Source organism: Rissa tridactyla, chromosome 1 (genome assembly GCF_028500815.1).
Source record: "Rissa tridactyla isolate bRisTri1 chromosome 1, bRisTri1.patW.cur.20221130, whole genome shotgun sequence".
Lineage (NCBI taxonomy): Eukaryota > Metazoa > Chordata > Aves > Charadriiformes > Laridae > Rissa > Rissa tridactyla.
The window spans coordinates 47,242,628-47,255,655 of NC_071466.1; the positions used below are offsets into that span (position 1 = coordinate 47,242,628).

A 13,028-nucleotide genomic window follows, 5' to 3' on the forward strand; every position below is an offset into this window, starting at 1 on the left:
AAACCTGCTTGGGAACAAAATCAGAGGGTGAGGGCAAAAAGAAATGTCATAAGGAGCTTCCCTGGGAGCCTGGGGAAGCGGGATGGAGTGATAGAGCTGACAAGATGGGATGGAGTGATATTGCTGACGACTTGGCTCCTTCAAGTAGTGTCCTCACAAGCTGCGCCATCGGGCAGTGATGGCAGAGGGGGACGGCAGCCTCCATTGTCTTACCACTGCCAGCTTCAAGGCCAAAAAAACCACTGGAATAGTTCAAAATGTTTTAGTATGGCCAGGCCAGGCCTGCGTCTGACCTCTGCTCCCCTCACTGGCCATGGCTCCCTGGCTGGGGTGGTGGGACAGGGTGGGCTGCCAGGTCCTGCCTTGAAGGACCTTGGGGGGGCCCCTGCAGCCCTCAAGGAGCCCCCAATGTGTGCAATACCCTGGCACAGCTTCAGCATTGCTGAGAGTGGTTAATAAACAATCCCACCTGATTAAAAAAAAAAGTCTGTTGTTAAAGGGACTGAACCTGTGGGTGGGGAGTAGGGTAATATGACCACCTATTGACCCTCGTCTCTCTTTCCTGCATCTCTTGTCTGTTAAAGAGGAAGACTTGTCACTATCTTCAAACATACCAATTTTGGATCTGGTGTACAGATAAAATAATCAAATAAAACCAAGCTGGGATGTCCCCCAGCCTCGTCACCCTCCCATGGCCTCCTTCCCCGCTTCTCCAGGTCCTCCCAGCTGCTCCCTCAGGGAACCGCAGCAGGACCACGTGCCACCTCCTCTGCTCCAGCATTTTCCATCTCCTTCACTGAAAGTTACGCTCCAGCGTTAAACTCCCCCTGGCCCACATAATGACACCTTTGAGCTCTTTCAGAGATCCATTTTCATGAACTGGTCTCTCCTTACATGTAAGAATCTGAGGTGAGAAAATAGGAATATTTATAAAGTGATAATAAAAGTGCTCAGGCTCAATATATTCCAGATTGCCAGTTCAGATAATTAATAGTTGTGTTGTTTGGGTTTTTTTTATCAGGTAACATTTAAATGTCTTGGAAACCAGGCTTCCATTTATCTTACTGACAGAAACATCACTGATACTCATCCTAAATATTCCTAAATTTTCTTCACGCTACTTTTACTTAGAGCTGTTTTACACTGCCCTTCATGGGCTCTGCAGTCAGAAGGAACTGCTACAGCCAGCATGCCTGGCGACCTGCAGAGAGGTACTGTAGACTTGTCCCCAGAAACTGGAATAAACCGTTTCTTTTAGAAGTATCCTTAATTCTGTTTTAACATCAAGCAGTAGCCAGTTTGCCATTTCCTTAGTACACCGCGTCAAAGTTTACTTACCTTCACTCCTGGGAAGTTGCGCCCAATTTTTAAGGTATGATTTGTCTAATACCAGCTAGTGGATCTTGTATTCTCATTTTCTCTGTCAGGTTAAAAAGATGTAGCCACAAGACCTCCTGCCACGTTCAAGGGCATACCTATGGTCACAGTGCCTCTTCTCAACTTCTTTTTGAGAACCCGCACGCTCCTGAGTTCTTTCCCACCTCATCAGGCTTGTTCTCCAGTCCCGAAACAGTTTTATGGCTTTCATTTAAATTATCCTTGTGTCTCTACAACATTCTCGAAGTATCTCTTTGCAGTGGGCCTGGAAGCAATAATCAGACAGCACTATGGCTTTACTTCACTATTGCTAGTTCATAAACTTATTTTCTTTATCTAACAGGAACTCTTCCTACAACTTCACACACCCCTCACACTTAAGTAGCTGTTTATGTAGCTGATGCTTGAAAAAAACCAACTTTCTCAATTCACCATTTTTCAAGGACTGAGATTTTGTTTTTTACATTTTTAAAAGTTTTGGGTTGGTTTGTTTGGTTTTTTTTCCCCTCAAATCTCAGTCCCAAGGTAACAAGACAGCAAAACAGGTAACACCACAGTACATTTGTGTTTTTACTGAACAATACCAATGGTGTGTTTTAAGTGAAAATTGTCCTGCATAAATCAAATTATACTACATCTCGCATGTAAACCCATAAACAATAAAAAACTAGCCCACTAACACTTCCACAAAACAATGTTCAAATGGAATTCAGTACATTTTTCTGTCTTTCATTCTTTGCTGATAAAATCTCAGGTTCCCCTGGTTCACTGTTTGCTAGCGCTGATGCTAGGTGACTGGTCCTCAATTCTGCTATCACTCTTGCTCTTTTATAGGTTGAAATTACTTTGCCACGCCCTTCGTCCATTGGAATTCTGTTTTCCAAACTTTAATTAAAAGTGTTATTTGTGGTTCAAAGATTTGAGTCTCCACTACTAAAGGCATGCCTAAGTCCCTAGCTCAGGTCACGCACAGTACTGTAAGGCCCCACTGTTCGGTGCTGGCTCTCTTCAAAGTAGGCTGTCTACAGCCACACTACAGAGCATTTTGTCACGGGTCACTGCTGATTCTTAGGTTGTTGTCAATTTTTGTGCTTTTAATTCAAAGTATATTCAAATAATGAGGGCTGCAGGGTTTCATAGCATGAAACTGTAAGCATGCAAAAGTAGTTGGGAGCGTTTGAAGGTGAAAAGTGTTGGGGAAGAATGGAAGGACCCAACCTGGTGCGGCCTGCCAGGGTAAAGTGTGCTCACAACAGCATTCAAGTTCATCTCAGAGGGAACTAGCTGAGTGACTCAAAAAGCGAGCCTAGGAATGAGTATTTGCTCAGCTGGAGACCAGGAGGTGGGAAAGAATATTAGCTGACAAATATATATATTTACGCACATGTCATGGACACAGATCTATTAGGTCAAGTGTCTTGGACTGATCATCATCCAACATTTTTATTTTTTTTTTAACAGATTTTTTTTTTGTTTAACATAATTGCCTAAGAAACAAAAACTCCCTCATGTTATGATAAAGACTTCAGGATCATATGACTTGTCTTTTTGTTCTCCTGTAGAGTTATTTTCTTGCTGAAGTTTATATTTCTAAAATGTAATTATACGATTACAAATGTACGGAGCCTGAAAGTTACCTAGAATGCCATGCTCTCTGCAAGATTGTATTCATGATTCATTGAGCTCTCATGGTTATGCTATGCGTGACACTAACGATGCTCAGTGTAAGAATGAGAAACTTATGCAGGACTGCATTTTATCCACAATCACTGAGAAGGAATGGGAATAAACAGTCAGTTCCTGCTATAGGTTACCAGTGGCACTCTGCGGTCTTTGCTAGGCCACGTGCCGCTCAACCTATTCATAGTTAACCTCAAAAAGGGAACAGAGAGACAAAATTTGCCAATGATAAAGTTAGCGAGGGTATTAAGACTACTGGCAAACTGTGAAGAACTGCAGAAAGACATGTAAGACTGATTAGGAAATAAAATGGCAGTCACAACTCAGCATAGATAAATAAAAGGGGATACACATGGAAACAAACAACTGTAGTTTCACATATGAAACAAGAGCCTTTGAGCTTATCATTACCACTCAAGAGTGAGATCTTTCAGTTATGACAGATAGTGCCATGAGAACAGCTCAGTAATCAGTTCAAACTAAAAAAACCAAAGTCAAGTATTATGAGTTACTAGGAAATGAATTAAGAACGAGAAAGTAAACAAATAGGCCAGTACTTAACTACACAGCTAATGCTACATGCAGTTTTGTTTCCAGCAAATAACGAGACCCAGAAGAGTTTCAAAAGACAATAGAGATGCTATTCTATGTCTTTAGTCAGACACGGAATATGCTAGCTAACACATTTCAGTTTAGAAAAGAGGAAATTTAAAGGTGAATGTTATACACGTGCAGAATCATGACTGCCACAAGCATGATTGGTAAAAGTTTACTGCACAGGGAACATTAAATTAAGCTAGTAAAAATCACGTTCAACACAAATAAGAAGTGGCAATTCTTTATGCAATAAGCATTGATTGATAAAGGTTGCTCTTATTCAGGAAGCGTACATAGTCCAAGGGAAACTGGGTAAGTACTGGAAAAAGCAGCATTGGGGATTACTAAATAGACAAACCATATGATGTTCAGGAAAGCCTGGAATAGAAGACGCTTAGAAGCTGGGAGAACACAGAAGGAAGAGAGCCAAATGTGTTTGCATTGTTCTTATCCTTCCTTAGGCATCTGCTTTTGACTACAAGAGGCTATTGTGTTAGAAAAAACTTTGGTCAGGACCTGTATAGCTATTCCTATGTTTATCTTTTCAAGAGCACGTAAGTAAGGAGCACAGAGGAAAAGCACGTGCTGCTTGCTTGGCTTCTTACAGTTTTATGTAGCAGAAGATAGCATGCTACAAATGCAACCAAGGCTTTTCAGCCATCAATGCACTCAGGTTCACAAAGTGGGGATGCTAATAAAGTGATAGATTTTTATTTTACAGCACAGAAACATTTCCAGTATGAAACTTGTATTAGAGGGATTTTTAAATATTTTTTCTTTTTCCTTACCAGGAGGAGGAAAAAAAAATATTTCTTGTATTTGTTCTCGATCGTACCCTAAATCAAAAGCAATCAGTAGTTCTGTTACACCAATTCCTAATCACATTTGTTCCACCAAGTATTTTGAAAGAAACTCTGCCAAATATACTGAGGCAAGGTATATAGACTTTCTAGGTGACCATGGATCTGCCAAGTTTAAGAAACATCTCTTCCCTGCTTTCAGACCAAACATGCTAAATATTCAACCTTATAAGGTTTGCATTTCATTTTGTAAATATGAATTATTAAGCATAACCAATGTTACCATTTAGTTCCATGTAATAATGAAAATGATGCATTTTTAGTTTTATATCTGTCAAATTAGGTTTCTGAATGTCAAAACCATGCCCCGCTTCTATAATTCTGCATGACAAATCGTCTACCATCAAATGTCTGACTGCATAAAACCAGTAAGTTTATTGGTGGTAAAATGGTAGGTGTTAACTTACCAGACAGATCAAGAATTATATACAAATTGTTTTCATATTGCATTTGCAAGCTGGTTTTAAGCATTTCAAGGACATAGAACCAAAACTGAAACCAAGCGAATGAGTTAGAAAAAAACCCCTGGAAATACATAACTGTAAAGTAATCAAGAGAGTGACATTCAAGGGAAGTCATCACAATTCCTGTATTGCCCAAAGATCTGGCAATGGAAGAAAGGAAAAGCACCAGCAGCAACATGCACTCTGATAGGATTTCATAATTATTTTGGACACATTTGCAATAGATTACAGAAAACTTTCAGAGTTCAGGTTTCACAAGTGAGAACTCGTAGACTTAGATGTGACTCCTGAAAACAGCAAGAATGCTCCCCAGTCTTTTCTCATTTTTGAAATGTAGCACTGAGTCTAGATAAAATTAAGTAAAAGAGCTAATTGCGACTTTGGATTGATCTGACCTGGTGTTTTCATGGCCTTTTACTGACTTTTCAGATTCCCTAGGATAAATTTCATGGTTGATATCTTTTCATACTAGGGATACCTTAATGTTTAAAAAAAATTACACCCAGTATTCAAAAGTTATAAATCTGAAGTTACAACATCAGTTTACAAGGTTTTTAAGGGTTTGTGAGTGAGCAAAATGATACTACTTAAAAGACCCCCAGCTTACTGGTTATTTATTCTGGTTATCCAGAAGTTTTCACAGCATCCTCCTGGAATGATTTTTTGGCATGGCTAACTGGAAATACTGGTAAGTGATTCAGCATAATATAAATATTTTTCTATTCTCTCTACCAGCAATATGAAATACTTAGCCTCCTTGATCACATTTTGGAGAGCTATGACCTAAAGTACATGCAATGTAAACTCTTAAAGTAGAAAGAACTTTTTTCCTCTGCACAAATATAACATTTGGCTTAACTAAGATTCCAGGTTCATTTCCACATGTGCTCCACCCTATTAACCTTGGAGGTCACTTTAGGTCCCATTAGCACCACACCTTGAAACTATGCTAACGAAAAAAAAAAAAAAAATCAAAAAAGTTGAAACAGCAGATGAAGAATACACAAGAAACCATTTTCTTATGAAGTAGAATTGCTGGATGCAAGGATATTTACTGGAAAGTAACATGATAAACAGTTTACTGTATACACTGTAAACACTTATTTTGGCATCAGTAAAGACTCCTAGTGCTGAATGAGAAGATATTCCCATACCAAATGATTGTTTTCAGACTCATTGATTCCCATTAACCAAATCTGATGCTTCTCATATATGCTTCGACTAGGCAGTAACAATATAGCCTTAATATTTTTAGGTCTAGTAGTCAGAACAAATGTAAAAAACATAGCATCTGAACTAGGTAAAACATTCCACGTAATCTAGAATTTAAATCTACATACATTTCTGCATGGATAACTGAAGTTCCTTTGTTATACAAGTTAAAAACCACTTTTTCCAGCAATTTGAATCAAAAAGACAATTCATTAGCTACATTATCAAAAGTGCTTTATTTCTTACTTTCAGATTGAGACTTAAGTCACTACCCTTACTCTAATTAAAATAAAGTCAGGATGGGCTTTGTTCATGTCTGGTCCATAAAGCAAAACTAAAATTGTACATGCAGTTTTTCATCAACACAAAAGATAAAAACCAGGACATATTAGCACTTCTAAAGGATGCATTAACAAGCTATACTCGTCGTGACAATATTTGTTGCTACGCACTAGTAAGTTCAGCAAGTGTGCAGTATCTCACATGGTTTAAAAAATACAGGATGCCAAAGAAGAGTAATTGCACTACATTCACACATAGTTCACAAAAATAACAAGTAATGAGCTTATTCGTGAACTTATTTAAAAACTTTTCAAACCTATTCTAGACATGATCCTTTTCCAGATTACAGACATATTCTGAAACCTTCGCACACACGCTTATTTTGCTGAATAGTGGCAATCTTAAAAGCCTCTGTTAACTTTAACCTGGCATTCTTCTCACACAGAAGTCTTCTCCCATGTCAGCCTGTCATATTTTCAGCAGCCTGTAAACAGAAAAAAAAAAAAATGTATTGCAAGTCACCAGAAGTAGACGCCACTTAGATTAAACGAAATCCTTTCGTATAACTATTTTAATTTACCTAGAGAAATTTAAAGTCTAAAAATAAGCTATTTATGAAAATAAGATGTGTAGCTTTGTTCTTTAATGAATACTTCAATTTAAAAAAAAATAACACTGTCAGCTGCCATTAGCCATTATTAACATAGCCATTACTGTTTGCTTGTATTAAATTGTATATCCTTTATCTGAGCCGCTTGCATGCTGTACATTTTACCCTAATGCTTTCAAGAAGTGCTCAAATGCATAATTTTTTTTTTCCTTTGGAGTTTACTACTTCATACAGTTTATAGTAATTACTACTCCCACTCATACAGATAAATTATTGACACAAAACTTAGAAGAATGACACTAATCATAACTGCATAAATCATACTGCCAATTATTTGATCATGGTCATCAGTAAGTATTTTTATTACTCAATAATTGAACCCAGCCAACAAGGTACACTTGTTGAAGACTGACATTGATAAATTTTAAGCCAGTTATGGGACAAACAGGCAAAGGGTAGCAATAGGAACGATAAACCAGTAAAAGCAAAGGAAGTAGTAAACCAGCCCTCAGTTACTTATATACACACAGTTAAATATATACGTATGCACACATTTAAGCATGTACACAAATATAAAATATGCATGAGTACAAAGAAATGTTAAGTTAAAAATGAAGTAAAAAACTTGAAAACCAGTGAAAAATAGCCCTGACTAGCATCCCTCTAGTCAAAAATCTGTAAGTCGAATCTTCTAAGAATCATAATGCAATATTCCAGAACAAAGACAGGCAGGCTAGATATCAGTTTCCCTTCCATCTCCCCAGAAATAAACAGATATAAAATACAGCGGAAAAGAAATCTTGATGCTTAAGTAGACAGTAAAGAATGAAAATCCTTTAAAAGGCAAGTGAGGATTTTGTTTAAACCATAATTGCCTTCTCTACTAAACAGGTAAATGCTAAATTATGAAGAGCCCTATATATATATATATTTGTTCATGTCTGGTATATATATATACCTGTGTGTGTATATATATATATATATATATATATATATATATACACACACACACCATGAAATCCCCTCTTGTTTGCCTTTGGAGAGAGCGCTAAAAGAAATATGTGAAGATCACATTACCAAGCTACATGTACCTGATCACAACTACTACTGTATACTATTACACCTGAGGTTGTAGAAATGAGGTGATATGGGTTAAAGGAGAAAACAGCAATCTATTTGTGATATGATGCAGATAAGGGGGCAGATGGTGGCTACAAATGCCCACAATAAAAATCTGTAGATTTTGGTTGGTTTTTTTCCTTCAAAAGAGTTAATCTAATTATTTCTGAAAACATTTTATTTGTACCATTTCTTACTTCATGTCACGTTTAGTGGTATTCACTGCCTTTCCTATGGAACAGTTGATTTCCTTGATTTAAAAGTGAGTCATATCTTAAAGTACAATTTACAAATTGAAGTATAGCAAGTTGGACATAGATCCAACTCTTAAAAACAAATGTACATGCTTTTTAAGAATAAGCATTACCTTTAGAGCTTCTGTAGCCTTACGCAGTTCTTTAATAACAGATGATAATGCTTCTGGATTTATCCCCTGTTCACAAAGCCGCACACAAATAGACAACGTCTCCATATCCAAGCCAGTGTTTAATATTCTTGAAATCTCAAACAGAACTGCAACAAAAAAAATGAAAGCACTTTAGTCCCTGTAGACTATGAAATTTCAATGATTGAAAGTGTTATTCATCAACATTTAATTTCTACAGTAGAGTCTGTGAACACTGCAGTTGTGGAAAGCTCTTGCAGTCTGAACCTCAACAGCAGCATTCATGTTCAGCCTTCCAGCATAATCTAGAAGCCACAGCTTCTAACATAAATACAATGCTTTTCTGGTTCAGCAAACTTAGTACTGGAAAATGGGTTTTGAAAAATAAAAAAATAAGTGAAGAATTAAATAATTAACATGCTTGCCAACTATGTAAGAAGTAGGCTATAAGAATAATGTGTGCTTCTGAACTCCAGATACTGACAAAGTCCTAATAAAATGGACTGGAAGCACGTTCTTAAAGCTTTTATGGAGAATGTCAGGAGATTTATAGTCGCATCCTTCCATAGCTAAACCTGGCTTTAGGTCTAACATTAACACTGATTTAAGCATAAGCAATACTATTTGATTTTTACATGATCTGAATCAAAAGCAGCACCACACGTCAGTATGAAACCTTTTGGAGGAGATTCCAGTCAGCTTTGTGCAAAAACAAAGATATCTCTCTCTCTCCTTCCAAATCTTCCCTGGAAGCACGCACATCCACCCTTTTTTTTTTTATTCTCATAAACAGTTTACTATATATCTAACAGAACAGCTTACTGAGATTTTTTTCCTGGTTGCTGCTGTAATCTCCATCCTGAGGCTAAGCCTTTAGCAACACAGGTTGATTTTGTACAGATGTTATTCACACTGTTTCTGTAATCAAACCTCCCCCAAGCTATAAGAAAGTGAAGTAGAATGTCTTTCTCACCATGTAAAAGCATCATGGCAAGTGACTACTGTCTGCTTGACAGCTATGAAAATATTCTACTTTGGTATACCAAAGACATACTGCAGCACATCCTCAGAGTCACACTTACCTGGGCCAACACACTAAAGGCCTAACGTATCCAGTCAATTCCACTGAAGTCACAGGGTAATGTCAGATGCTATGAAAAGAACCTCTAGGTGTGATAAATACCCTTGAAGCCCACACACATAGTTTGGATTAAGAATAAGCACAAGTTTAAGACTTGAAAGCAGTTTGTCAGACCAAAGCGCTGGCCACAAGCCACAAGGGGACTTTCCTTCTCTACGAGGCTTTCTGTTCCCACTGGCTTGAAAGCAAACTGTTCCAAACACATTACATGGGTGCACACCCTGTCCACACAAAAGCATTTCCAACAGCCAGATAAAGCAACAACAAATTGATGCGTTTGCAATAAAATGCCATTGAACATTAAGAGCTATAAAACTAAGACTGATAACTTCCCAGAAATTAACAATTCTTACTTTAACCATTTAAAGTTTATCATAACATTTACTAAGCATGTTATGTATTTGAAGGTAGAGCAGGAAATCTAATTAAAGGTAAGTTCCAATTTCCTACGTCAGCAAGAGTTGTGGTCACTAGTTTCTAATAGAAAACGGCTTTAGGTGTTGAGGAAGCATCTTTGGCAGGGAGATGTAGCAGTTGCCCCACAAAAAAAAAAATCTGAGCTCTTAACAATTTTGCAGAAAACAGCTGCTAAATATTTATATCTAACATTCTAGATTAAGCATATTAAGTGTCTAAACTACTAAAGACATAAAAGAATACCTTTTTTAATACCAACCATTTACTTCCATTAGGTCCTTATTTTTTACGCAGTAAGTTAAGATGCAACACCCATTTCAAGTTCTATTTTAAAAGGTCTAAAAAAACAATCCTAAAAATACTTTTCCTACTCATTATGATGGGCCCTTGTCAAGAAAAATCTAATTACATGGACACAGCTATCATAGTGCTTGACATTTTCAGTTACTTCACCAAAGCACTTTAAATAAATATTCTTATAATGGAAATTTCAAAAGACTAATGTTATTTGAACAGTAAAAAAAACTGAAACAATTTATTTATTGAGTGCAGTACAAGTTCAACATGAGGGTACTTCTAAGATTCTCCTCAAGTAAATCTTAGAAGATCAACTGTATTTTTAAATTAATGAAAGATTTGTTTTCTTCTAAAAAACGTGACCTCGGGAAGAGATTAAATTACCAATGTCCATCCTAAATAAAATATACACATTGTTACACAGGAAGCTTCGGCTACTAAATCTGAAGGCTAGTATACCTTCCATAGCAGTTCTCAAAAGCCTTACTTTGTCTTTAATTCTGTACATCATCCCTCCCATCTAAAGCACTCCTGCAGAAGTGGAGAGAGGGTAGGTATCAAGTACAGTTACAAGAACTTAGTATCACTGTCCATCCCAAACAAATCTCTCTGCAGGTGCACAGAATGCTCTTATCCTCTTGAAGCATCAGAGCAGCCATAATAGTCCTGATAATCCTGCCTTGCCTCCAGCAACAGGTCAGAGCGGGTAGACCAGCAGCTGAAACACCAATTTTTACACCAGTTCAACTCATGGAGGTCTTCACTGAAGAACCCTTATGTTAACAGTAGCCATAACTATAATAGAAGGGAAGATCGTGAGCAAATAAGAAATGCAAAGCAATATCCCCCTGAACACTTTCCCTAGCTTCTAGTCTTTCATTAGGGGATTTCCAGAGAAAGTCTTCGTATTTAAGAACCCTCAGGGGATTTCCTGGCAGCTTTCCACTCTGCCTGAAATCCATGCAAGTTTTTGACATAGCAATTCCATGGAATTCCAGAGTTTCATGTTCCACATTGCTCAGAAACACCTCCTGAACCTACCAGCTTCGATTCCTCATATTCAGGCTGGGAGAGAAAGTGAACACCTGATCTTTACTCACCCTGCTCATATTTTTCATGGCTTATAAATTTCTGAAATATTTCCCCCTACTCCCAGTGTCACTTCTCTCACATTGCCTACCCCAAAAGAGCACCATTTTTTTGTATCAGAAACTATTCTAATTCTGTAATGTTGTCTGCCCTTCTCAAAACTTTTTCGCTGTGTTTTTTGTGGTTTAGTAATTTATTTTGGTTTTCTGACATGAACCATCCACAGGAACAAGACATTGGGGTTACGATGCTGTTCAGGTGCTGCCAGTTACAGCACCATAGGGTTTGTCCTCCCTCTCCCTCCCACATACCTCCTTCCCCCACAGTTTAAATCCAAGATGCAGAGCCAGGTAACATTAACTTGCATTAACCACTTCAAACATCAAGAAAGAACAGCAAGTGTATATATATACAGATGGTAAAAAATGTTATTCTAAATTAATCATAGAATCATCTACATTGCAAGAGACCTTTCAAATCATTGAGTCCAACCATCAACCTAACACTGACAAAACCACCGCTAAACCATATCCCTCAGCACCGTGTCTACCCGTCTTTTAAATACCTCCAGGGATGGTGACTCAACCACGTCCCTGGGCAGCCTATTCCAATGCTTGATAACCTTTTTGGTGAAGAAATTTTTCCTAATATCTAACCTAAACCTCCCCTGGTACAACTCAAGGCCATTTCCCCTTGTCCTATGGCTTGTTACTTGGGAGAAGAGACTGACACCCCCCCCGCTACAACCTCCTTTCATGTAGCTGTAGAGAGCGATAAGGTCTCCCCTCAGCCTCCTTTTCTCCAGGCTAAACAACCCCATCTCCCTCAGCTGCTCCTCATAAGACTTGTTTTCTAGTCCCCTCACCAGCTTTGTTGCCATTCTCTGGACATGCTCCAGAATCTCAGTGTTTTTCTTGTAGTGAGGGGCCCAAAACTGGACACAGTATTTGAGGCAGGGCCTCACCAGTGCTAAGGACAGAGGGACTGATCACTTCTCCAGACCTGCTCGCCACACTATTCCTGGTACAGGCCAGGATGCTGTTGGCCTTCTTGGCCACCCGGACACAGGCTGGCTCGTATTCAGCCAGCATACTTAAGAGTTAATTAAAAAAAAAAACAAGAAGAGTCACACGAGTCTAAAGATACTAGCATTACCCGGATATTTTGGGCATTATGTATAACATGAAGTAAAAAGAAATTGCTATGCGCTAAATCCTTAAGCAACTGCAAGGCGTAATCATCTCCGCAGGATGCGTTAATTAAGAGCCGGCTCAGGGCCCCGCAGGCCGCGGAAAGGGGCGAGGGCAAGACCCGCTCTGAGCGGCCGGAGACCGGCGCGGGGACCCGTTCGCCACCCCCTACAGAGACGCCACCCCCACACACACACCCTGTCCACCACCCACCGTCCATCGTCTCCCGCACCGCGTTGAGGCTGGCGGCATTGCTCGCCATGGCGACCCCGCGCCGCCCTCACCTCCCACCCGGAAGCGGAATAAAC

General features: G+C 38.7%; 1 protein-coding gene across 1 annotated transcript; it reads right to left on the bottom strand.

The window, feature by feature from the left end:
- Positions 1–4,864: 4,864 nt before the first annotated feature.
- Positions 4,865–13,014, bottom strand: MZT1 (mitotic spindle organizing protein 1). Its single transcript, XM_054198142.1, has 3 exons — positions 12,934–13,014; positions 8,569–8,714; positions 4,865–6,956 (listed from the first exon to the last, which is right to left on the bottom strand). Exons 1-3 carry the CDS (start codon positions 12,980–12,982, stop codon positions 6,933–6,935), a joined length of 219 nt encoding a protein of 72 aa, XP_054054117.1. The 5' UTR covers positions 12,983–13,014; the 3' UTR covers positions 4,865–6,932.
- Between the last annotated feature and the right edge of the window lie 14 nt (positions 13,015–13,028).

What these genes read in the sequence shown, in the direction of transcription:
- MZT1 (XM_054198142.1), bottom strand. Translation starts at nt 12,982, where the DNA reads ATGGCGAGCAATGCCGCCAGCCTCAACGCGGTGCGGGAGACGATGGAC. An exon ending in GGTGCGGGAGACGATGGACG is followed by an intron (nt 8,715 to 12,933) that starts GTGGGTGGTGGA and finishes TTTTTGTTGCAG; the next exon opens with TTCTGTTTGAGATTTCAAGA. An exon ending in AGGCTACAGAAGCTCTAAAG is followed by an intron (nt 6,957 to 8,568) that starts GTAATGCTTATT and finishes TTCTGTTTACAG; the next exon opens with GCTGCTGAAAATATGACAGG.